Genomic DNA, 23,439 nt, shown 5'->3' on the forward strand with positions numbered 1-23,439 from the left:
GCAGAGGCATTGCCCCCCAAAACTGCAAGCCTTGGGCAGGCATGGAATCCCCCCCCACCACACACACGCATGGCCTAGTTGACCTGCCTGGTGCTGCTGCCCTGCCCCAAGGTTAGAAGTCAAACCACCCCTGTGGCTGGCACCTGGGAGCAGAGCCGTGGGCGGTCTTCTCCCGCAGCAGGTGAGTGAGGCTGACCCCCCGCACTGCAGGCCCAGCTGGCAGTAGCCACACGCCACCCCTACACCAGCTTCTGCTCCTTGGGCCTAGCGCCATGGAAAAGCACAAAGGCTCATGGGAGAACGGCTGGAACTGGACCCCCAGGCTGGGGCCTGCCCCATGGTGCCTAACCCCAGCTCTGCCACCTCCCAGCATTCACGGGACCCAGGAAGCTCAATGCCTGGTGCTCTGGAGCTGGCGTGCCCGAAGTAGCCGGGGCTGGATTCTAGCCATGCCAAGATGCCTTCTCACCCCTCTGACCTGTGGAGGATACGGGGCTGGAACAAGGCTCTGCACCTCACCCCGTGTCAGGGGCAGGGCTGGAGGGCATACGCGATGGCTGCTCTGGTTTCCCGGGGGGCCAGGTTGGCTGGCAGTGTTTTGCGTGGCCCCAGAACACAGCCAGCCGCCCGAGCAACTGCCAGCCAGCAGCTGCAGGGCCCCCACCGCACCCGCACCCTTGTTAAAGGACAAACAACAACTGAGCGCACACGCACTGTCTTTAATGGTTCACCTGGGAGGCAGTGGCGGCAGGACGGGACAGCACAGCGCAGGGATAATGTTCAACGGACAAGATGGACTAGCCCCAGAGCCAAGAGAGGACTCCTGCTTTGCACCCTCCAGGGCAGCCCGGGGCCCAGCCATTCAGCTACCTGGGGCAGGGAGGAAAAGGGGAGGCAACGCTGCTTCCCTGCCGCAAACCAGCCAGGACGCAGCTTCAGAAAATCAACACCAAGCTTAATAAATATGCAACTTTATATACACACATCCCTGGGTGAGCGTGCCTGCCCGCGGGGCTGGGAACGACCGGGCAGAGGAATCTGCCACCCAGCCGCCATGTCCCTTCCCACTCTCTGCTGCCATTCTGCAGCAGCCTCCACGGCCTGCTGGCAGCCAAGTGTAATGAACTCCCCAGCAGTGCCCTGCCCTCTGCCATCCAGGCAGTACTGGCCCCAGCTGCAGAGGGCCTAGGCTTAGTGCAGGGAGCCCAGCCAGGAAGGAAAAGTGGTCCCCCTCCCTGGGGCTGCAGTGGGAAGCGTTGGGGTAAGAGCTTATTGCCACTGGGTGCTCGCTGCACAAGCCTCCTGCTGCTGCTCCAGAGACCAGCTCTGGTGGCCAAAGCGTTGCCCAAAGGCAGGGGTCTGAGTGAGGCCTACGCAAGGCCCCCATGGCATTGCCCCCTCCCCAGCACCGTGTGCACTGACCAGTGTGGGAGAGTGGTCCAACGCTCCCTTCCCACCCGCGGGAACACTAGCCAGCACAGGGCCCTCCGTGGCCCCCCGCTCCCCACAGGCTCCTTTGGTCTCTCCCACACACCTCCATGCTAGCCACTCCATACACAGCCCTTCCTGGCCTGGCTGCCTGCCCGGGATTCCCTGTAACAGCCACCAGCTGCCCGGAGGACCCAGCCCCCCAGGAGGTGGGGAGCCCCCAGCCGCACCCCTGCAGGAGCAGCGCACCCTCAGCCGAGTAGGGCAGCCAGCAGGAGAGGGACCCTGCGGCCCAGCCCCCAGCACCACTGCCCCGCCTTTCCTTCCCGCAAAAAGTGAGGCCGGGAGCCCAGACAGCTGGAGCTGGGAGATGTGGTGCTGATGGGTCCAGCCATGCCCCTCCCCAGTCTGACATCACCCCCACTCCCTGGCCTGCCCCGGCTTCCTCCACCTTCCTAGCCCCTGTGACCTTGCCACGCCCATGGCCAGCAGGACACAGCGTCCATGGCAGCACCCCGCTGCCAGTGCCCCTCACTGTAGCTCTCCTCCCTCTTCACCCACTGCCAACGTTTGGATCCCTTCCTCAGTAAGCCCATCGCCACTTCCTGGAGCCAGTGCCTGAGCTACCCAGCCCACCGCCTCGGTGACAACGCAGCCCCCCAGGGCGTTATCCTCAGTGGAAAACCACATTTCGGGGGCTTTGGTCATGCAGGAAGAAGCAACTCACCCCAGCAGGGAGCCGACAGAGCAGCCGTGGTGGCTGGCGGTGGGCAGGGGCTGCCCAGGTCTGGCTCCTTGCTGCAGTGCTGGAATTTAAAGGGGCTTTTGCTTCTGGCTCCTGCAGCACAACCCCCTTCAGGACACAGCTGCCATCCTCGGGAGAGCTCCAGGGTGCCCAGGCCGCAGGCCGCAATGGCATGTGAGCTTAGAGGAAGGGGAAAAGTTCTGGCTATTCCCCTCTGCCCCTTCCCTTCCAGCTGTAGGTGCTGTGTGCTGCTGCAGGAAATGCAGCTTACCACAAATAAAGTGCACTCCGAACCCCCTGCTCCTGGGCCTTGGGCAGGTTTCACCCTGCAGCCCTTGCGACAAACAGCTCTCTGCAGAGACGGTTCACAGAGAAGTGGGAAGCTCGACGATGGGGTCCCAGCAGGCGGGAGGTCCCAGTCTTTGCTGTAGTGTTTGGCTTTTGCTGAACCTGATGCAACGTGGCTTGTGTGTCTCCCCCATTGCAACAGGCCAGCGGTGCATGGAAGGCTGCAGTCACACCTAGCTCACAAGCCCCAGCCTGCGCTGCCAGACCCTGGGGCGTGGGGTTGTCAGTTCGGAGCTGGCCGCAGGCCTGCGGCAGGACAGGCGAGTTCGGAAGCCCAGCAGAGCCCTCTGGACCAGGGGCGCTCCAAGGATGAGGTGGCAGCACTGGTCCCTGCTCACTGACTGCCAGGAACTCTCCGAGCACCGCCCAGGCCAGCAGTGTGGGGCTGGGCTACAGCGACCGATGTCTGAGAAGCACAGGTCCTGTAGGGGGCGTCCTCTGCCCAACTTCGGCTCCAGAGTTCTCAGGCGTGGCTGCAGGGGCTCCCGGGATTCAAAGTGCAAAGGAGCAGCTCCCGGCCAGCCCCGGTCCTAGGAAGGGCTCCCTGGCCAGCCCAAGCGCGTCCACCTTCAGGGAGGAACCCAGGCCACGGCTCCGTGGAGTCTGTCCCCAGGCACGCCACACTCCCATAGACGCACACACATGTACGCACTCCCCACACGTGCCCCCCCACACACGTACACTCGCATGCACTCCCCACACACACACTCCCCACACGCGCACCCACACACGTGTACATGTTCACACTCCCCACACACACACTCCCCACACGCGCACCCACACACGTGTACATGTTCACACTCCCCACACACACACACTCCCCACACGCGCACCCACACACGTGTACATGTGCACACTCCCCACACACACACACTCCCCACACGCGCACCCACACACGTGTACATGTTCACACTCCGCACACGCTCCCATAGACGCACACACATGTACGCACTCCCCACACGTGCACCCACACACGTGTACATGTTCACACTCCCCACACACACGTGTACATATGCACACTCCCCACAGAGACATGCATCCGCGCACGCACACCCTATGTCCACACACCTGTGCCCTGTCTCTCTCCCATCCACACGCAGCCTTGACACGCTCCTGGCCGCTGCTTTTGGGGCCTGCAGCCTAACATCTCCCAGCGCCCTGGGCGCTCATGCTCCATCGTCGGGGGTTGGTGGAACTGGCAGCCCTGCTCCTCTCCTGGAGCCCCTGCAGCTCTCAGACCTCCCTGCAAGAGACAGGCAAACAGAGGCGCTCTTAGCCGGCTGCTCTCGGGAGCACACACAGCCCCAGGGCACCTCCCCCCACCGCAGGGAACTGAGCTTAGAAACGCTGAGCCACGGGGCTGCCACTCAGGGAAGGAGACTGACGGGAAAAGCCAGACTTTGCCCCATGCATGTGCCCTGCCACGTGGGTGAGGGAGATCTGCAATGGCCCAGCCCCTGGGGCTGCTGGCGCCAGCTGGCTGCGGCCCGGCAAGCGTCCTTGTGACTGTGCAAAGAGGCCCATGGGCTCCCCGCACGCGCCCACCCCGGCCAGGCCAAGCGAGCCCCGTGACACTCACGAGGCGGTCAGCGTGGAGTTGAGGAGCAAGGTGGTCCTGATCCTGTACAGCTGAGCCAGGGTCAGCTTGCGATGCTGGGCCACCTGCGGGTCTGACAGTGTCCGGTGCGCAAGGGGCGGCTCCTGGCAGCACTCGGGAGCCCCCTCGGGCCCTGCTGGGGGAGCATCCTGCCCAGGCTCTGCAGGGGAGGCGTCGCTGCTCTGGGCTGGACAAGCAAAGCCCTTGGCGCACGCCAGCTCCTCGGGCTCGGAGAGCTCTGACGAGGAGCCACCGCTGCTGCTGCTGCAGGTGCTCGGGCCCAGGCTTCGGCAGTCCGACCGGCCACCCTGGCTCCCGGCGCCCGCCCTGCTAGTCCTCTGGCAGCCAGCCGGGGCCTCGCGCCCTGCACGTCCTTGGCTGGGGCCTGCCAGGAACGTGGCCGGGCCCGGAGCCGTGAAGAGGTCGCAGAGGCTCTTGCTCTGGGCAAGGAGGGGCGAGGCTGGGATCAGCTGCAGCAGGCTGGCCTCCGACTTGGACTTGAGCGCTTTCCCCTTGCAGGGCAGGAGCTGCACGGGCGTCCTGCGGCGCAGCTTGGGCGAGGGGGCACGCTGCGCCTGCGGGGGCCCCCCATCCTCCGCCCCTGGCTCCAGCTGCTGCGCCTCAGCAAACTCCTGGATGGAGGTGGGGGAGAGGGTGCCGTAGGCACTGTCGATGGACGCCGACCTGCAGCCGCTGGGATCCAGCGTCAGGCAAGTGGAGCTGAGGGGGGCGCGTGTCTCTGCAAGCTCCCCGCCCTCCTCCAGCAGTTCCCGGGTGGGGGTGGTGGACGAAGCGGTGGTGCTGATGGAGGTCTCGTCCGACTGCGAGCTGAATGGCCCCACTTCCAAGTCCGGGAAGGAGCGCTCCTCGCTGGCATCCACCACCACCACTGAGATGGTCTCCGTGGAGCCGCCGGAGGGGCTGCAAGAGCAAGGGGAGAGTCAGCCAGGGATGGGGGCTGGGAGGGACGGAGGGCTCCAGGCTGCGGCACACTGGGGCGGGGCAGGAGCGAGGGGAGCGGCCAGCACTGGGCGTGATGTGTGCTTGGGGCCCTGATGGCACGAGGTGCCAGGCTTCTCCTGCAGGGCCGTGCAGCACCTGGCATGCCGCATTTCCCGGCTGGACAGCCCCCTGGCCCGCACTGCGCGTGGCCCCTGAGCTCTGACGGGGGGGCGGGGGGGCTGTACCATTGTTGGGAGTCCAGGCTGTCGCTGCTCCTGCGCAGGATGGTGGGCGAGCTGGCTGCCGAGGCCCCACTCTCCCCGTCCTCTCCCTCCTCCAGGCTCTGCAGATGCTGCCCTTGGCTACGCTGCTGCTCCTGGAGACGCAGCTGCTGCAGCAGGTTCTGTGGGGAAGGGGCAGGACACAGAGTAGGAACGGGAGAACACGGCCGTCCCCAGCTGGGGCGCCGATCCCCATCCCAGACCAGGGGCTCCACACCGGTCAGGGGCTGTGTGCTCACCGGGACTGCCCCGGCAGTGGGCCCGGTTCCCAGCAGCCTGCACACAGCCTGAGACATGCTGCCCGTGCCCACACGGGTCTGCTGGCTGTGGAGCAGAGACGCAGCACTGCCATTGGCAGCCCCCGGGGAGGGGAATGGTAAAGGAGGGAGATTCACTGCAGGGCATGACAGCTTGCACCACTGGCCCTTCCAGGGGAAGCGTGCACTGTCCGAGGCTGTCTCCACTGCCAAAAGTGGTGAGACTGCAGCGAGATAACCAACGCCTGGGAGTGACTGTGCTTCAAATGCTCCTGGGGACAAGGTCACCCTGGGGGGAGAGAGGTGACACCTCGGGCAGCGGTCGGGCTGCCTGTGTCCCTGTGTGCACCCAGTCTCTCTGCAGGTCTGCCTGCTGCTGGCAGAGCTAGGAGTGCACAGGGCAGGCCTTGGCTGCGTCTCCATTTCCTTGTCTGGCCCCCTCTCAGAGAAGGGCACGCGCTCTGAGCTGGTGCCGGAAACCCCAGGCTGGTGCCGGCACTAGATGAAACGCCCACCGCCTCTCAGATTGGGGATGCTGCAGCGGCTCAGCACTGGCCTGGCGGAAAGGTGCTCTGCCTGGAAGGCAAGTGTTTGCTCCTGAATCACCTGTGCATTGTACAGTGCCTCGATCCAGCCGCGGCACAGGGACTGCCCGCTGGCCTGGAAGGTGTAGGCTCCCACGGCGCTGCGCAGCTCGTTGAGATAGATCAGGAGGAAGGAGCCTGCAAGGGGGACAGGAGGCAGCAACCAAACATGAGCAAAGGCACCTCCCATCGGCCCGGGCAAGTTACCGCAGACACGGTGAGTGCCCAGCACAGGGAAGCAAGGAGACACGCCAGCTCTCGGGACAAGGCCAGGAAGGCACCAGAGCAGCAGAGTGAGCAGGGCTCTGGCCATGCGTAGTCAGAAGGGGCCTAGTGCCCAGGCCCCAGGGACAAATCACGCTGCAGCCTCTGTCCTCGCCAGAGCCCTGGGGGCGACGGTGCTGTCGTGCTGCAGGAGGGCAGGGTGCAGAGGCTGTAACAGCCCAGACACGAAGGGCAGGAGCCAAGCCATTTGCTCCCCACGCTCCCAGCCCTGGGGTTCCTGGGGCTGGGAGCACTAGGGGGTCAGTCTCTGTGGGGATGGAGGGAGAGCCCTGTGCCCTGGCAGCCTCAGTCTGCCAGCAGGGAGCGGGATTCAGTCTCCTGCCCACAGGCTGGCAGGACAGGGGGAAAGAGAGAGAGAGGAAGCTCCTCCAGCTCGGAGGGGCTGCGAGGGGCTAGGGGAGATGCTCTGAGGAGAGGAGCCCAGGGGAGCTACACAGCCAAGGCCCGGCTCTTGGATCCCAGTCCCGCATGCTCACCGGGGTCCTTGAGCTCCCGGCAGACAATCTTGTCCACGAGCAGGGGCTGCCGGATGACCTTGGTGCGCTCAGCCTTCTTCACCGGCTTGGTGATGAGGAACAGGTCCGTGAAGAGGAAGCAGTAAACGTCCATCTGGAGAAGGCAACAGCACAGGGCTCATGGGATCCTGCTGAGCAGCCAGGCGCTGGGGCAGGGGGGCAGGTGAGACCCTGGAGGTCGTGTTACCGAGCCATGCCCACAGGAGCTGGTTCCCAAGACCAGCCAGCTGCGGGGCGAGGACGGACGCCTGCTGCACCCTCCACCCCCAGCTCATCAGGCAAAGGAAGCCCTGGCTGAGGTAACTGCTAGGCCGGTCCCGGGGGCTGCTTGGGAGCTCTGCTCTGGCCGCACTGCTCACCTTGCTGTCTTTACCTTCCTTCATTTTCAAGCTCCCCTCCAGGAGGAGCTGCCGTGTGTCCTCGGGGGAGGTGCCCAGGATGGGGGCCGTCAGGTCCAGGCGCAGGAACTCCTTCAGGAGCTGCCAGCAAGAGAGAAAGGACGCAGTCAGGGGGCATGGGGCAGGGGCCAGCCCGGCTTGCACGCCCCCTGCCCACACAGTCCATACCTTATCCACCTCCTCCGTGCTGCTGTCCACCACCTCGTAGGAGTCAATCCGGCTGAGGATGGCCACCAGCCTCTGCTGCTCCTGCCGCTGGCGCATCCGCGAGTTCACGTGATTGATAAACCGCTCCACGGAATTGATCTGCCACAAGGGGAGCGGTCAGAGGCGCATAGGGGAAACTGGTGGCTGGCAGCCCCTGGCACAGCAGGCGTGACGAGGAGCCCTGCCCCAGGCCCCGTGCCCCACGCCCTGGTCCAGCAGGCTTGGCAAGGAGCCTGCGGAGGCAGGAGGCAGAGTCTGGGTGACCCTGCCAGGCACAGCCAGCACTGGCTGCAGACTGGGGACACGGCTGCTTGCGGGGCACCGGCCGCCCCGGCCCTGGGGAAAGGGCGCACGGGAGCCCGCGGCCAGCACCAAGGCACGGCCGGGACGCAGGCTGCCCGCCCTCTGCCGCTGACTTGGCCGGCAGCAGCCTACCCGGGGAGGCACGGCCCATCCGCCCGCACTCCCTGGCAGGTTACCATGGTGATGACAGCGTCCCGGGTGCAAGGGTCGTCCGTTTTCTTCAGCACCGACTTGAGCAGCAGCGGGTACTTGGTGAGGCGCTGGTGTGGCTTCACCAGCATGTCGCTGAGCTTCAGGCGGTTGCATTGCTTGTGCTTCTCTGCCCACTGGAAGCAGAGACAGGGGCGCGTTAGCGGCTCGGGGGCGGCGCGGGCCGGCACCGGTGCGCCTGGCTCCAGGCCTTACCGTCACGTAGGCCCGGAAGAGGTCGCTGTCCCGCAGCTGCGTGCGCATGTACTCCAGGCAGGCCTCCTCCTCCATGCAGTAGTGGATGTAGGGCTTGAAGAGGGAGCCAAACTGCAAGGCAAAGCAGAGCGCCCGTCAGAGCCCAGGGCGCCTCCCCGCCAGGCGCACCCATGGCAGAGCGAGCGGCACCTGCGGCCTCACACCCACCATTTTGAATCCCTTCAGGAAGTCCACAGGGTCCAGCAGCGCCTTGGTTTTCCTGGCCTTCTCCAGGACGGGGGCCATGACATTGCCCCACAGGGCACGGTGCAGCTGGATAATCTCCTGGATGTTGCTGAACAGACGCTCAGCTTCCACCTGTAAGCACAGCAAGGGGTGCAGTGGGGCCCTGGTGACACCCTGGCGGTTCAGCCCTGGCAGAGCACACAGGGGCAGGGTTTGCCAGACAGAGTGGCTGGGATCCCCATGCAGCACTGGGATCCCCTGCTCCTGGGCCTCCAGGGCAGCTGCCCAGAGCGGCACGGCCCGCGTTGCCCTGCCCAGGGGAGACGGGCTCGCTGCAGGAGGCACTGGGCACATCGTCGCCACACGCCCTGCGGTGGGTGTGAGGCCAGGCTACCGCGCAGCTCAAGGACCGTCCATTAGCTCGAGCAGAGCTGCTGGTTCAGGGTCCAGAGGGCCAATTCCTCCCATTAACGCGCTGGGAAATCCCTGTGTCTCTGCTGCAGGCTCCCAACCTCGCCACACGACACCTTCCACCCTAGGGCTCCATGTCAGCCCCAGTCTGACAGCAGGGCGGGGCCACCCAGAGAGCTCCTCCCAGTGTGGGGCGGGGCCACCCAGAGAGCTCCACCCAGTGTGGGGCGGGGCCACCCAGAGAGCTCCGCCCAGTGCAGGGCGGGGCCACCAGAGAGCTCCTCCCAGTGTGGGGCAGGGCCACCTAGAGAGCTCCTCCCAGTGTGGGGCGGGGCCACCCAGAGAGCTCCTCCCAGTGTGGGGCGGGGCCACCCAGAGAGCTCCTCCCAGTGCAGGGGGGGCCACCCAGAGAGCTCCTCCCAGTGTGGGGCGGGGCCGCTTGGGGGCCGGGGAGCTCCTCTCAGCATGGGGCGCGGCAGCCCAGGGCCCCTCGCTGGCCCAGAGCGAGGGGCAGAGGCTGGGACTGGCTTATGCCTGCGAGGACCCTGCATGCGATGATGGACTTGCTGCCCCGAGCCCCGGGGGTAGCTGGGCCCTTACCTCACCCAGCAGCCCTGACTCCTGCAGGTTCAGCAGGCAGCAGAGGAAGAGCTGCAAAGAGAACAGAGAGCAGGCAGTGCAGAGCCGGCACATCCGACCTCCCTCTGCGCACGCCCATGCCCCACCGGGCCACCAGCGGGGGAGGATCTCAACAGGCTGCAGCTCTGGAAGGGGGTGTCCCTCCCTACTGGGGGCCGGAGGCTGCATGATGTGCAGGCCGTGACGGACACCAGTCCGACCCAGCCCAGCTCCAGGCTGTGGCTGCGAGCCGATGGCCAGGCACAGCTGAGACCCAGCCAGGGGCTCTTGGATGCTGCACTGGTGAGCGCAGCGTACAGAATAAACTAACTGCTCCTGGCAGAGACGGAGCCAGTGAAAGCTGCCCTGGCTCAGCCCTCTGCCCCCGGAAGGGCACGTCACAGTCTCCTGGCCTCCAAGAGTCACTGGCCTAACACCTGTCGTGCACCCCACAATGGCTTGGCAGGAGCCTGGCTCTGCCCGTTCCCAGGGCCATGAGGCGGGCAGGGCAGACTCACGTCTGTGATCACTTTCAGCTTCCGGATGTAGGTGGCTTCTGTTTGCAGCAGCTCCCAGACGGCCTCCTGCTGGTGGCACTGCCGGCGGGTCAGGGCCTGGCGAAGGGCAGAAGGGTCAGCACCATGGGGCTGCGGGGGCCCCTCAACACAGTGCGATGTTCCCACCGAGAGCAGGACGGACAGGGAGCGAGCCTCCTGCCTGCAATCGTCTCCCGCGCACGAGGCAGCCTAGCGCCTCCCCCAGCCAGGACGTGAGGAGAGGCCCTGTCTCATGGGCCCAGCAGAATCCACATCCCACAGGGCAACATCCCAGAAGGGGGAAAGAGGCCAAGGCACTGAAATGTGTTTGGGAGGAGGTCTAGCTCCCTCCTGCCTGGCCACCTGGGGGAACAGGTGCAGTGGGCCCCAGCCAGCCGCCCGCGGCGGGGAACAGGAGCAGTGGGCCCCAGCCAGCCGCCCGCGGCGGGGAACAGGAGCAGTGGGCCCCAGCCAGCCACCCGTGGCGGGGAACAGGAGCAGTGGGCCCCAGCCAGCCGCCCGCGGCGGGGAACAGGAGCAGTGGGCCCCAGCCAGCCGCCCGTGGCGGGAAACAGGAGCAGTGGGCCCCAGCCAGCCGCCCGCGGCGGGGAACAGGTGCAGTGGGCCCCAGCCAGCCGCCCGCGGCGGGGAACAGGTGCAGTGGGCCCCAGCCAGCCGCCCGCGGCGGGGAACAGGTGCAGTGGGCCCCAGCCAGCAGCCCGCGGCGGGGAACAGGAGCAGTGGGCCCCAGCCAGCCGCCCGCGGCGGGGAACAGGAGCAGTGGGCCCCAGCCAGCCGCCCGCGGCGGGGAACAGGAGCAGTGGGCCCCAGCCAGCCGCCCGCGGCGGGGAACAGGTGCAGTGGGCCCCAGCCAGCCGCCCGCGGCGGGGAACAGGTGCAGTGGGCCCCAGCCAGCCGCCCGCGGCGGGGAACAGGTGCAGTGGGCCCCAGCCAGCCGCCCGCGGCGGGGAACAGGTGCAGTGGGCCCCAGCCAGCCGCCCGCGGCGGGGAACAGGAGCAGTGGGCCCCAGCCAGCCGCCCGCGGCGGGGAACAGGTGCAGTGGGCCCCAGCCAGCCGCCCGCGGCGGGGAACAGGTGCAGTGGGCCCCAGCCAGCCGCCCGCGGCGGGGAACAGGTGCAGTGGGCCCCAGCCAGCCGCCCGCGGCGGGGAACAGGAGCAGTGGGCCCCAGCCAGCAGCCCGCGGCGGGGAACAGGAGCAGTGGGCCCCAGCCAGCCGCCCGCGGCGGGGAACAGGAGCAGTGGGCCCCAGCCAGCCGCCCGCGGCGGGGAACAGGAGCAGTGGGCCCCAGCCAGCCGCCCGCGGCGGGGAACAGGAGCAGTGGGCCCCAGCCAGCCGCCCGCGGCGGGGAACAGGAGCAGTGGGCCCCAGCCAGCCGCCCGTGGCGGGGAACAGGAGCAGTGGGCCCCAGCCAGCCGCCCGCGGCGGGGAACAGGAGCAGTGGGCCCCAGCCAGCCGCCCGCGGCGGGGAACAGGAGCAGTGGGCCCCAGCCAGCCGCCCGTGGCGGGGAACAGGAGCAGTGGGCCCCAGCCAGCCGCCCGCGGCGGGGAACAGGAGCAGTGGGCCCCAGCCAGCCGCCCGCGGCGGGGAACAGGAGCAGTGGGCCCCAGCCAGCCGCCCGCGGCGGGGAACAGGAGCAGTGGGCCCCAGCCAGCCGCCCGCGGCGGGGAACAGGAGCAGTGGGCCCCAGCCAGCCGCCCGCGGCGGGGAACAGGTGCAGTGGGCCCCAGCCAGCCGCCCGCGGCGGGGAACAGGAGCAGTGGGCCCCAGCCAGCCGCCCGCGGCGGGGAACAGGTGCAGTGGGCCCCAGCCAGCCGCCCGCGGCGGGGAACAGGAGCAGTGGGCCCCAGCCAGCCGCCCGCGGCGGGGAACAGGAGCAGTGGGCCCCAGCCAGCCGCCCGCGGCGGGGAACAGGAGCAGTGGGCCCCAGCCAGCCGCCCGCGGCGGGGAACAGGAGCAGTGGGCCCCAGCCAGCCGCCCGCGGCGGGGAACAGGAGCAGTGGGCCCCAGCCAGCCGCCCGCGGCGGGGAACAGGAGCAGTGGGCCCCAGCCAGCCGCCCGCGGCGGGGAACAGGAGCAGTGGGCCCCAGCCAGCCGCCCGCGGCGGGGAACAGGAGCAGTGGGGCTGTAGGAGAGTTGCTCTTGCCCAGCCTTTTGGGAAATCTCACCCCAGGACCACAGCACCCTGCTGGGATGTTCTGCACCAGCCAGAGCCCCCTCCTGACACACGCCCAGCATTACCTCCGGGCCCTCGATGATCTCCTGCCAGCTGTCTTCCAGGCACAGGCTGGTGTCGTCCTCCTCTTCCTCCCAGGAGTCCTGGTCAAAGCGGAGCTGCTGGGGGAGCTTGGGGAGGCCGAAGACGCTATAGCTGTGCAGCTTGCTCTCCAGCTGCTCCATCTTATCCATCTCCTAGCGGAAGGGAGCACAGCTGGCTAAGAGCGCACAGCGGTGGGCGAGGGGGTTGCTTCCACTCGGAGGGTCCCTCTCCCATTGCCAGCGCTGCCCGCTCAGGAGCTCACAGACCCAGCTTCCCGCTGGGAGAATTCCTCCCGCCGAGGGGCTGCAGAGCCTGCACCAGCGTCCTGGAGCACAGCACCTGCCCGGCCAGGCAGGAGAGGAGGCTAACGGGATGGGGCAGGCGGCTGAGGCCCTGGCATAGGGGATTCCCGGCCTTTGGCCATCACTGGGCCTCGTGCCAGGATGCTCGGCAAGGAGCCCCAGGCCAGGCAGCTGGCGTGCAGCGGCAGGCCCCTGCAGAAGGCCTGAGTGACTCACAATGGGCACCTGCGGGAGCCTGCCTCAATCCAGCCCTGGGGCTGAAGGCCACAGAGAGGACAAAGGGCACAGAGAGCTGAGGCAGACGGGAGGTTGCCACTCCCTCCCCAGCTGTGCCCCGGCTCAGCAGCAGCACCGAGCTCTCAGGCAGCAGCCCCTGGTGGGCTCCAGACCCCGCTGCTGCTCTGCTGAGCTCTGCCGCAGCCAACACACCCCACCCCACCCCACCCCACCCCTTTCCAAACCCAGGCAGCTCCTGGCTCTGCACAGGTCTCCTTAGCTGGGCTGAGAGCAGCCAAAGAATCCCACCAAGTGGCTTGTCCAGGAGGTGCCTGCCGCCAGCTCTGGGGTTAGGCCCATTTCTGCCAACTTCAGCAACCTCTGACCTCCTGTCCCAAACTAACCCAGCGCCCCAGCAAAGTGCATGGACCGGCCTTGCCCAGCGGGCAGGGGACACAGGCCAACACCTGCCAGAAGCTTGGAATGATGCTGCCCCTCCCAGACACAGGCGGTCAGCGCCATCCCCCCAACAGCCCACAGCTCTGCCCTGCAGAACCTGGCGCCCAGGAATTCCTCCCTGGGCAAACAGCCCCAGATGGCAGCCAGCAGAGACTATGGAGTGGGGGGGGGGGGGCGCTGCTCCGAATTCCACTCAACAGCAGAAATTTGGGAGCCAAGAGCCCCTGGCAGCAGGGACAGGCCCAAGCCTGGTGCCAAGCAGCTGACGTACCCGTCCGAAGGGACCGGTGCTAGCACCGGAGCCAAAGAAGCCACTGAAGCGACTGGCGGCCCTATTCTTCCACGTATCGCTTCCATTGCTGGGCAGGGAGCTGCTGAAGTGCTGCAGGGGGTCCTGGCCCGGGATGCTGGAATCGCCCAGAAACTCATTCATGTTCTTCCGCTTCCGCCCGGGGGCCTGGAATTCCAGAGAGACACACCTTAGGGGCTGCTGAGAGTGGGGAGAACTCACACAAACAGCCCCGGGCAGGGGCCAGAGCTGCCCCATCCGGCCACCAGCCTGGCCTCTGCACACCTCGGTGAGCCAGTAACCCTCCAGCAGCAGGTGAAGGAGGCGGACGGCAGCTCAGCCTGCCAGGAAGAGGGCGCAGTGCACAAAGCCCCCAGGGCTGCCCCAATCCCTCCCCAACCCACAGCAGGGCCTTGCTAGTCTTGGAGCAGGATGGCCACAGTGGGCTCCTGTCCAGTCCAGGTGCCACCTGAGTGACACCCTGGCTGACGGTGCACAGAGCCCTGCACCAAGGCCAGGCGCGGGGGCACCAGCCCCGAGACAGCCAGGCGTCCTGCCAAGCAGGGCTGACATGATCCCAAGGGCTCTGGGAAGGGGGCTGTGGCTGCAGCCCAGCGCCCTGGGACACTGGCTACATCTGACCAGAGCCTGCAGGAGCTGCATTCGCTACCAGGAATCCAGTCACCCACCGGGCAGAGAAACGGGCCAGAGAAGAAAGCCAGCCCCAGAGCTCTGCTGCCATGAGGCTGTGGGAAAGGACTGGGTGGAACTGGCCCTCCAAGGCAGGCAGCGAGACCGCTCACAAAGCAGAGCGAGGGATGGGTGAGCAGATGGGCTTAGGTCTGCGCAGTCAGCCAGTGCGTAGCTTGGCCCTCCGAGCCCCTCACAGCTCTAAGACCCCTCGGACATGGAGCGAGCAGCCCAGGGGCTGCACAGCCTCACCTTGGCCGGAGCAACCCTGCGCTCATCCCAAGGGTCTCGCATGCAGGACAAAGGCACCAAGTTCCTTCCAGAGGAGCAGCTGCAGCTATGCAGGCCAGAGAGCAGGTGAGGGGGAGCCAGCCCAGGGAGCTCTGAATGCCCAGCCCCATGACTTTGGCTGAGTGGGGAGAGGGGGAGGGCTGCTCTTGTGTCAACAGTATGCAAAAAGCCTCCAGTCGTCAGGAGCGATTGCATTGCTGAGTGGGGAGTTCGTGATGCCCCGGCAATGAGACATTCCTCTGGCGCGGCACCTCCTGGAAAGCCAGGGCCTGCAGCCATCTGCAGGCATAGGACAGAGGTGCTAGGAAACCCGTTTATCCCACCCCCCCAGTGCATTCTCAGCCTGCCTCTCAAAGCTGGAGTTAGCTCAGACCAGCCCTGAGCAATCATTAGCCAGAAAAGAGCTGCCAGGGCTTGTCTGTCTCAAGCAAGGCTCCATCCTGGCTATCAACTCCTAGAGATTATCCCCAAGGAAACTGCCTGGGGCCAGCCCCGGTAGGGCCCGGGAGTCTCAGCCGGCTCCCTTCCCCATGCCAAGCCATGTCTGAGCCCAGCTCCGCCTGGCTTTCCAATGCCCCCAGCAGGTTCCACTCCCAGCTGCAGGACCTGGCTACACAGGGGGGCGAGCTCAGCCGGAAATTGGCCCCCTACCCCTGAAAGCTCAGCTGGTTCCTCATCCTTCAGACCCTTTGAATGCCTCACTGGGGTGGCCAGCGGGGCCTTCCCAGGCAGCCGCTCTGCCTCCTGCGCAGAGCACACCCCATGCGCCCAAACAGACCTGGCCTCTTTCCCCTTGTCTGCTCCTGGTTCCCTCGCTCAGCAGCAGAGCACACAGGAGCCTACGCGCACACGGGCAGGGGCACATGCGTGTGTGCACAGAGGGCACGGGTGTGGGGCCACGTGCACACACACACACCCCCCCCAGTGATGCTCGGGTGGGCTTTGTCTGTTCCGTGCATTTGCTCCCACACCGGCTGCTCCTGGGGTACATCCGAGGAGTCAAACACTCATCCAGACCCTGGGCTATGTTTTCATCACCCTCTGGCAGCTCTGTTCTGAGCAGCCCAACTCGAGCTGCCGGGGGCCTGAAGGTGCCGCATGCCCGATGGCTGCCCGGGGAGCTGCAGGTCCTCAGCCCTCTGGAACCAGGCCCCAGACGGCTGGAGCTGGGCTCCAAACAGGCACCCGAAGGTCGTGGGCACGTGGGGAAGGTGGCTCCAGCTGGCTGGCTGTGTGAACACCCTGGTCTAGTCTGTCGTAGGCTCTCCTCACTGGGTCCCTGCTCTCAGCAGGGCGGAGACTGGGCGCTGCACCCACACTCCCTGGGAAGGGGGGCACTGCACCTCAGCAGCGCTTGCAGAGCAGGGTTCTGGGCATGGCAGGGACTGGAGCCTGGCCTTGGCTTTCTGCTCATCAGAGGAGCACTGAAAAGCCAGCAGCGTGGCGCATGGGGGGCTGCTCTGCAGTCCCCTAAAGCCCCACGGCAGCCATGAGCTGAGCTCCCTAGAGGGCTCTGCTCCCTGCATCTGTGACAGCCCCACGCAGTGCAGAGCAACAGCTGACAGCGAACCCCTCTGGGGCACCAGACTCCCAGCCGCCTTCCTGGCCCAAGGGAGACACCCAGAGCTCGCCGTCACTCCCAGGCACGCACAGCGGAGATGGCAACACTCTGGCAGGCTGCAGGCTCCCGGCCCTAGCACAGGCCAGGGGTTAGACACAGGGCCAGGCGAGTAGCCAGACACGAAGCCTCAGCCAGCTCAGATCAACCCAGCGCACTTCAGGCTCCTTCCGGTCCCGGCCACCTCCCTAAGCTAGACCTGCAGCTCCCCCAAGTACACAAGCTTCTCTATCCCCCTCCAACTCTCCCTGCAAAGCCACCGTCCACCCACCCCTTTGCTGGTTTCTTGCAGCTTCCAGCAGCCTGCAGTCCCTGCCGGGCCAGCCCTGGTATGTCTGGTGCTGGGAGGCCACAGGGGCACGATCCAGCCAAACGTCTTGCCAAGTGGGGGCCAGTTCACTCCTGGGGCCTGGCTGCCAACTGCGGTAACTGCACAAGCCCTGCTGCCTGCCCATCTCCCCGCACGCAGACACAGGCCCAGCCAAGCCCTGGATCAGCCCCTCAAACAGCAATTGTGACAGCAGACCCAGGGCAGAGTTCTGCACATGGGCCAACCCCCAATTTGGGGTGTTCAAGCCATGGCCCTGCCCATCAGGGCGGCTCACCCCAATCTGTGCCATTGCAGCCAGCCCGGTGTGAGCCTGGCCAACACGCCCAGCAAGGGGCATCGCTCAGCAGAGCCCTGCCACTACTCCACAGCCATGCTCCTGCAGGGGTTTTGGGGTGCCAGGGGAACCCGCCCCTGACGACAGCTGGCTGCATTTCCTTCCCCTGGGGCAGACGTGCCCGTCACCACAACGTCTGAGTGTCACCACAACCCAGCTGGGGCGCTGAGGGGCCGCCCAACGTCACAGGGAGCCCGGCGCAGAGCCAGGAAGAATTGTTTGTTTTGGCTAAGCCTGACCCAGGACTCCTTTGCACCAGGGGCTGAACACACAGAGATCCTGCCCCAAAGACCTTACAGACTAAGTAACCCAGATGTGCTGAGTCCCCAGGAGCCCACCCTCCCCCCTGGCAGTCCCTGAGCACAAGGCAGGGTTCCCGCTGCTGCTGTGTCTGGCTCTCCGCTGGGGTCACTGCAGCCCTGGACACTCTGCTGAAATCCAGGCAGATACCCAGAACATCAGCACCCTGCCTGCCTACCGCCCCGGACACTCACCTGGCAGCCCACGTCCATGGGGCACACGGACACAATGGCCACGTCCCTCTCACTCCCAGAACACAGGTGGGGCCAGCTCTTCCCAGCCATGAGTCGGCCAAAGGCCATGCTGATGCTCAGGGGCTTTTCCTTCATGCCAAGCGGTGTGGGGCAGGGGCAGCCCAGTCCACGCAGAGGGCCAGGCAGCGCAGGAGACGATCCCCTCTGGGGACCAGGGCTCCCTCCTTAGCACTGAGGCAGAATGGGAGGCCCAGGGAGGCCCTGAAGGGCAAATGATCCAGCCACAGGTCCACAGTGCCAGTCTCACCGGCAGCCCGACCCCACGCAGACAGCACCCACCCGTTCTGAGCATGAACTGCAGGGGCCGGGGCTGCCTCTGACAGCCACACCCCGTCAATCAGCCTGTTAGCCAGGTGAGGGACACCTGCCCTGACAGGAGAAGCCTCTGCTGCAGGGAGAACAGCCGCCCAGGGAGCGAGGTGCAGGCCTGGGCCTGCAGCGCAGCAGGCAGGGGAGCTCTGTCCTTTCTTGCTCTAGAATGGACCCTGGGGCAGCCAGGCCGGGGCGCCCCCGTGACCACAGCACTCCTGGCCCAGCAGCTTCTCAGCTGCTGCGAGGGCTGTGAGAGAAAGGATGGAGAGCCACACCTAGGCAGCATACAGGGAGCAGCCCCCGCTGGAATTTCCCAGCCTTCGGGACAAGTTGGACACACCGAGGCACCTGTCCATCCAGCCGCTTGCTGGCGGAAAGCCCATGGCGCATATGAATGGCACACACAGGAACTAAGATCCAAACCCCACCTCCTCGCCCAGGGATCAGGGAGGGCTGCTGCCTGCCGGTACACGGGTCTGTCACCGGGCAGCTGGCCCCCCACCACAGCACTGGGGCAGCCTGCTCCCCTCTACCCTGCTCCGCCCTCCCACCCAAACACATTCCCTACCAGAGGTTGCTCTACCAAGGCATGCAACAGGAGATCAGGGAGCCGTCCTGTCCCTTGGCAGGGAACGACTTTGTAACAGGTCACCCCAAAAAGCATGGCCCAAGGAACAGAACCAACCCCGTGGCCATGCTCTGAGCACACGGCTGGCACCGGGACACCTTCGCTCAGGCTGAGCTGAGGGCATGCCAGCTAGGGCACTTCTTAGCTTCAGGTGGCACGTGACCAGGAGTCCTCATCGAATTTGGTCCGTTGGTTGGATCAGCAGCTTCGCTGGCCCAGGCTGGGCACTGACGGGGAGCACGATGTGAACACTGACCCATGCCCCCTGCTCAAACCACCAAACCAGGTGTGGTTGTGTGGCAGGGGGCTGGCCCCTGGGTGCGGGGCCCTGGCACGTCTCAGCCAGAGTCGGAGCTCCTGACAGCACTGACAATCTCCACGCAGCTCGTGGGCGGGGTGCAGCTGGGCGGGGTATTCCTCGGGCAGGGACCACACTTCAGAACACAGGGGCGTGGCTGGGAAGTGGGTGCTGCAGGTGGAAGGGGAGCGCCAGTGATGTGGCAGGGGCGAGAGCAGGCGATGAGGATGCCGCAGGGGGAGCCCCAGCAAGGCGGCATGGGTGGGGGGACCTGCAGGGACCTCAGTGTGGACTCGGGGAGCAGTGAGCTCCCTGCAGAACCTCATTTAGGGTGTGACCTCTGCCTATCATCTCCCATGTGTCCCATGTCAGCAACTGGCCGCTGGCTCTTGCAGGGGATCCGTGCTCCTGCAGACACCCGGTGAAGGGGCCAGGACTCAGCCACCCGCTCACCCTCTGGCCCAGGTGGGCAGGGCTGGGTCCCAAGGTGGTCACTCACTTTCTCCATGCATCCTGGGGCCTCCAGTCCCAGGTGGCCTCCAGCCGTCCAGCAGCACACTGACTCTGGCCCTTGCATCTTCACCCTCCAGCCTGGCCTGGGGCTCTTGTTAGGGGCTTTGCTTTGGCGACACTCCAGCCCGGCCCCCTCCTGTCCCGCCAGCGCCTGGCAACGCCAGGCTGTATGTGGCCTGGCCATCGGCTCTGAGAGGTGAGCCTCCCCCAGCTGAGCATTGTAGTGGTGGATCCTCGCAGCCACGAGCCCTGGTGGCACAGCCAGCTCTCTGGGTTGCGGGGTCCGCAGTGGGCTGACGCGGGCGGGGTAGCTCCTCTCTGGCAGCTGGTCCTGGCCTTGGGCAGAGGGCTCAGCACGGAGTTAGGTGCGAGGGCGTTTTGCTCCTGCTGGTGCCTGGCCCCACAGGGAGAGGCAGGAGAGTCCTGTCGTGCCCAGACTGATGGCTCGAGAGAACGTGAGCAGCGCCTGGCTCACACACGCAGGGCTTGCCTGGGAGCAAGGTGTTTTCCAAAAAAGGCCCCAAAAACAAGCTGCAGAAACATCTTCAGGCTGAATCCATGTCCCCTGTGGCAGCAACCAACTAGCCGCTTGTGTCTGGGAATGGAGGGGCAGCACCTGGCTGGGACATGCTTGCTCGAGGGGGGACAGCAGCAAGCCTTCTGCACAGAGATCTCACTTGCCGGGGCAATGGGCTGGGAACGCAGCTCCACGGGTGCAGCTCACCTTTGATACCGAACCCAACCTTGGGAAAACCGGGCACAGACCTGGAGAGACAGTTCCTGTTTGCCCTGATCTACGTCAAGTCTCAAGACTCCGGGGCACGCCCACTAAGGAGAAAAGTCACAGCACAGGCCCGCAGCAGCCCCGGCGAGGCCAATGGGAGCTCAGCTTATCTCGCACACTGCGCGCCTGCGGCATGGCCCTGCCCCGGCAGTGCACGCTCAGCTTTATGTGGCTGCTCATTCGCATGCACAGAGGTTTACATAGCTCCACACACCGGTTTATGTGGCTGTATGCCATGAGCCATGCAGATAAGCTGAGCCCAGCCCACAGTGATGGTTGGGGCGATGAAAGGTGCTGAGTGATAGCGCATTACCCTGCAGGCTGAACTTAGAATCGTAGACTATCAGGGTGGGAAGGGACCTTAGGAGGTATCTAGTCCAGCCCCCTGCTCCAAGCAGGACCAACCCTGACTTCCACTGCACTCCCCTTGGGGGGGGTGTGGCCCCGCCACCGGGAGATGTTTTGTAATACCTGGGCCTATCAATTTAACCTCATTGCAGCTCAGCTGTAGAAAGGGAGTGAAAGTTCCTAAGAGGTCACAATAACCTGTAACAAATGTTGATGAGAAAAGGGAGACAAGGATGGAATTAGTCGGCTGCTGGCAGAACTCCAGGGCTGTGTTCCAGTCACGCCTGGTGGTGTGTTGGGAAGGAGATCGACCTGGTGACCAGCATAGCGAGGGGATGGTTAGTCCACCCACCCCTCCCTTCTGGAGCTCTTCAAAGAAAAGGAAGACTTGGGGGGTGGGGGGGATTAGCCCAAGGAGCTGTCTGCCGAACCCACTGCCGTGAGCTGACCAACCCCCACCCCCATCCCCGCCGCCTCCTGGGACCATGAGATTTCCCATAACACCTGCATCTTTGTCATCCTAATCCTAAGAAATGATTTGGCCAGGCCAGAGAGGGACCCAGATGACATCACCACCTCCGCTGGCTCCCACTCAATCCCGAATACCCCCTGGGATTTGAGACGGTCATTCCCACCCCCCACCCTTGTGTGTTCTGTTCCTTCCCACCTTACTTTTGTTCTCTCCTGTCCCCCGTCTTTTTCCTTCTGTGTAATACGAGTCCGGCTTAGTCAGCCAAGACTACATTTGGCACCCCGCAGCAAACCTGGGACCAGAGAAGCAAGTAAAAGCAATGCCCAGAACAGCCTGAGGCTGGTACAAGTTTGCCTGGGCTTGGAGTGGTGGATAAGGCCGTGGGCTGGGCCTGTGGTTTTCCAGCAGCCAGGCTGCGAGTGCAAATCAGCACCAGAGCCAGAAGCCGCGTTTTGTTTCTTTGCTGGACTTTTGTCTCCCCTTTTGCGGGTTTGTCTGGTTTGTCTTTTAGGAAATGGGAACAGACTTTAACAGAAGTGACAGCTCCAGCCCACCTCAACTAACTTCTCCTCTTTCCCCAACAGGATGGTCATCCCACCTTTAATGCCATCGGAGAGACTGCCAGGTGGGGGTTCCTTTAAAAGCTCTCCAGTTAACAGGACAGGGAGCCAGGGCTGCTGTCACAATGACCGTTTTATTTAACACTTAGCATGCTGAATGCTTTACCTCTTTTCCCTTCTGTATCTTTAACAAGGGCTAAAGGCTGTTCACTGGGGTGTTTGCCATGGGAGCAAGCGGCTGAGCTCTCCTGATACCAAACGCCAACCTAGTTTAACACTGTTTCATGTGGGACAGTGACTGGGTACGTTACCTCCTTTGACTATCTGGGCCCATTTACTCCATCGTATGTTCTCCCATTCCTCTACACGCAGCCCTGGGAATTCACTCTCTGATTTCCCCATGGAGCTTGCTGATCAGCGGCCCAGACGTAGCGTGGTTGGGGCTGCACAGAGAGGCAAGACCACCTCTCATGGCAGACTGAAGGCAGCCACTTCCCGTCACTCCCTGCTGGCCTGGGATGCACTGGAAGGGGCAGGCTCCAGTGCCATGCCCCACTTCCAGCCCCTCCAGGACACCCCGCCCAGAGGTTCCTCCCTTTACTTAGTACAAGCCCCTCTCCCTGCTCCATGTGACTTGTCTCAATAACACCCCAGAGGGGCATGTGCCTGGCCTGCTACCTGCTGATATTAGCTGCATGTGAACTGACAAACCCCTCTTCTCCATAGCCCCTTCAGCCTGCCCCAACTCCTTACACTGTATCCAATTCATGTCACTCACGGCTCCTCCCATGAAATCCTCCCTCACCCCCCCAGCCAGCAGGACAGCTCCCCCCTTGGGCACTGGCATCACACCGTCAGGAGCAGGCTTTGGTCCAAGGCTCAGGAGCAGGAGGCAGCCCCGTGCTGAGGTCAGGTGCAGAGCAGCCGCGGGGGGTGGGGGGGAGAGCTCGCTGGGGTTTATTCATAGGGCGATTAGGGGTGGGAAAGCAAAGTTCCCAGAATCAGGGCCAGCCTGTGCTGGGAAACAGGCCCCGAGCCATGCACCGTCCAGCGGGCTCTAGCCGCGTCACGCTGGGCTGACTCTCTCACCATCCTGCGCACGGAGACTCCAGCCCCCCTGGGAGCATGCACCTATCGCCGCTCCCGGGTGCAGGTTTCCCAGAGGAGGTGGCACTAGCTGGGGGGGTTTGCTTTGGACAGGGAGTGGGAGAGCCAGCATGGGGGCTGCCCCAGAGGCCTGAACCCCCACAACCCGGGGGACACCAGGCACACAGCCAGCTGGGCTGGCATGCAGAGCCCAGTCAGACATGCCCCTGTCACCGAGTCACACTCACACATGGCAGAAATTACACACACTCAGGTCTCAGTGTGGCCAGGAAGAATGGCTGGGACTGGGCCCCCACCCCCATCTCATCCGACTCACTCCTGAGCCCTCCCAGGTGCTCCCCCCACGGAGGCTGTGCTGGGAAGACCCACGGACCAGTGGGGCGCTGGCCTAGATGGTCGTGTGCCCCCGCACCACACAGTGCCGCACGGGCCCCAGGCTAGCCAGGAGGCAGAGCCCAGCCCAGATGTGGGGGAGACGGAGCTGCATCACCAAGCTCTTGGGGGATGTGACCACAGACGCACGCTTCCTCCTCAGCTTGGCAAATGCCAGCTGGGTTAATGCCACAGCTGAGCCGGGCTGGCTCCTCCCTGCCCTGTGCCCCAGCTCTTGCTGTTCCCCCCGCCCCACTCCCAGCCCTGCCCTCACCCTTGGAACTTGGGAACCTCTGCTGGCACTCACACTGGCCCCCCTCAGCCGCTCCCCAGCAGCGCCCCGACACTGCAGGGGGAGCAGGTGCGGACGCCTGCCTCAGGCTCCTCTCAGCAGAGCCTTCGCTCAGCAACCTGGTTCCTCCTGGGACTGTAACTCTGGCAGCAGCCAGCTTGGGCACTTGCCTCTCTGGGCTGCAGGGAGAGGAAGCTGCTCCAGCCCAGCTCTACCCCCGATTCCCAGCAGAAGTCCCAAGCACCTCACACAAACCCAAACATCCTCCCCAGCCCCAGCATGGCTGTCGGCTGGAGACATTAT

The 23,439-nt window shown here is 65.1% G+C and overlaps 1 protein-coding gene across 10 annotated transcripts in view; it reads right to left on the reverse strand.

Annotated features, from left to right (window-relative positions):
* Positions 1-699: 699 nt before the first annotated feature.
* Positions 700-23,439, reverse strand: part of PLEKHG5 (pleckstrin homology and RhoGEF domain containing G5) — a 133,275-nt gene continuing 110,535 nt past the window's right edge. For 9 of the 10 annotated variants that reach the window (XM_048825215.2, XM_048825217.2, XM_048825218.2 and 6 more), the window contains 14 exons: positions 13,615-13,800; positions 12,348-12,518; positions 10,068-10,163; positions 9,532-9,582; positions 8,503-8,652; positions 8,296-8,406; positions 8,067-8,216; positions 7,549-7,686; positions 7,342-7,461; positions 6,944-7,076; positions 6,205-6,320; positions 5,306-5,463; positions 4,101-5,039; positions 700-3,764 (listed from right to left, as the gene is read on the reverse strand). In XM_048825215.2, coding sequence (XP_048681172.2) covers positions 3,755-3,764; positions 4,101-5,039; positions 5,306-5,463; positions 6,205-6,320; positions 6,944-7,076; positions 7,342-7,461; positions 7,549-7,686; positions 8,067-8,216; positions 8,296-8,406; positions 8,503-8,652; positions 9,532-9,582; positions 10,068-10,163; positions 12,348-12,518; positions 13,615-13,800 — 2,529 coding nt within the window. In that variant the 3' untranslated portion in view covers positions 700-3,754. Of the gene's footprint in view, positions 3,765-4,100; positions 5,040-5,305; positions 5,464-6,204; positions 6,321-6,943; positions 7,077-7,341; positions 7,462-7,548; positions 7,687-8,066; positions 8,217-8,295; positions 8,407-8,502; positions 8,653-9,531; positions 9,583-10,067; positions 10,164-12,347; positions 12,519-13,614; positions 13,801-19,187; positions 20,056-23,439 lie in introns of those variants that run through there. The other variant, XM_048825222.2, reaches the window with a different exon arrangement.

Source organism: Caretta caretta, chromosome 18 (assembly GCF_965140235.1).
Source record: "Caretta caretta isolate rCarCar2 chromosome 18, rCarCar1.hap1, whole genome shotgun sequence".
Classification (NCBI taxonomy): domain Eukaryota; kingdom Metazoa; phylum Chordata; order Testudines; family Cheloniidae; genus Caretta; species Caretta caretta.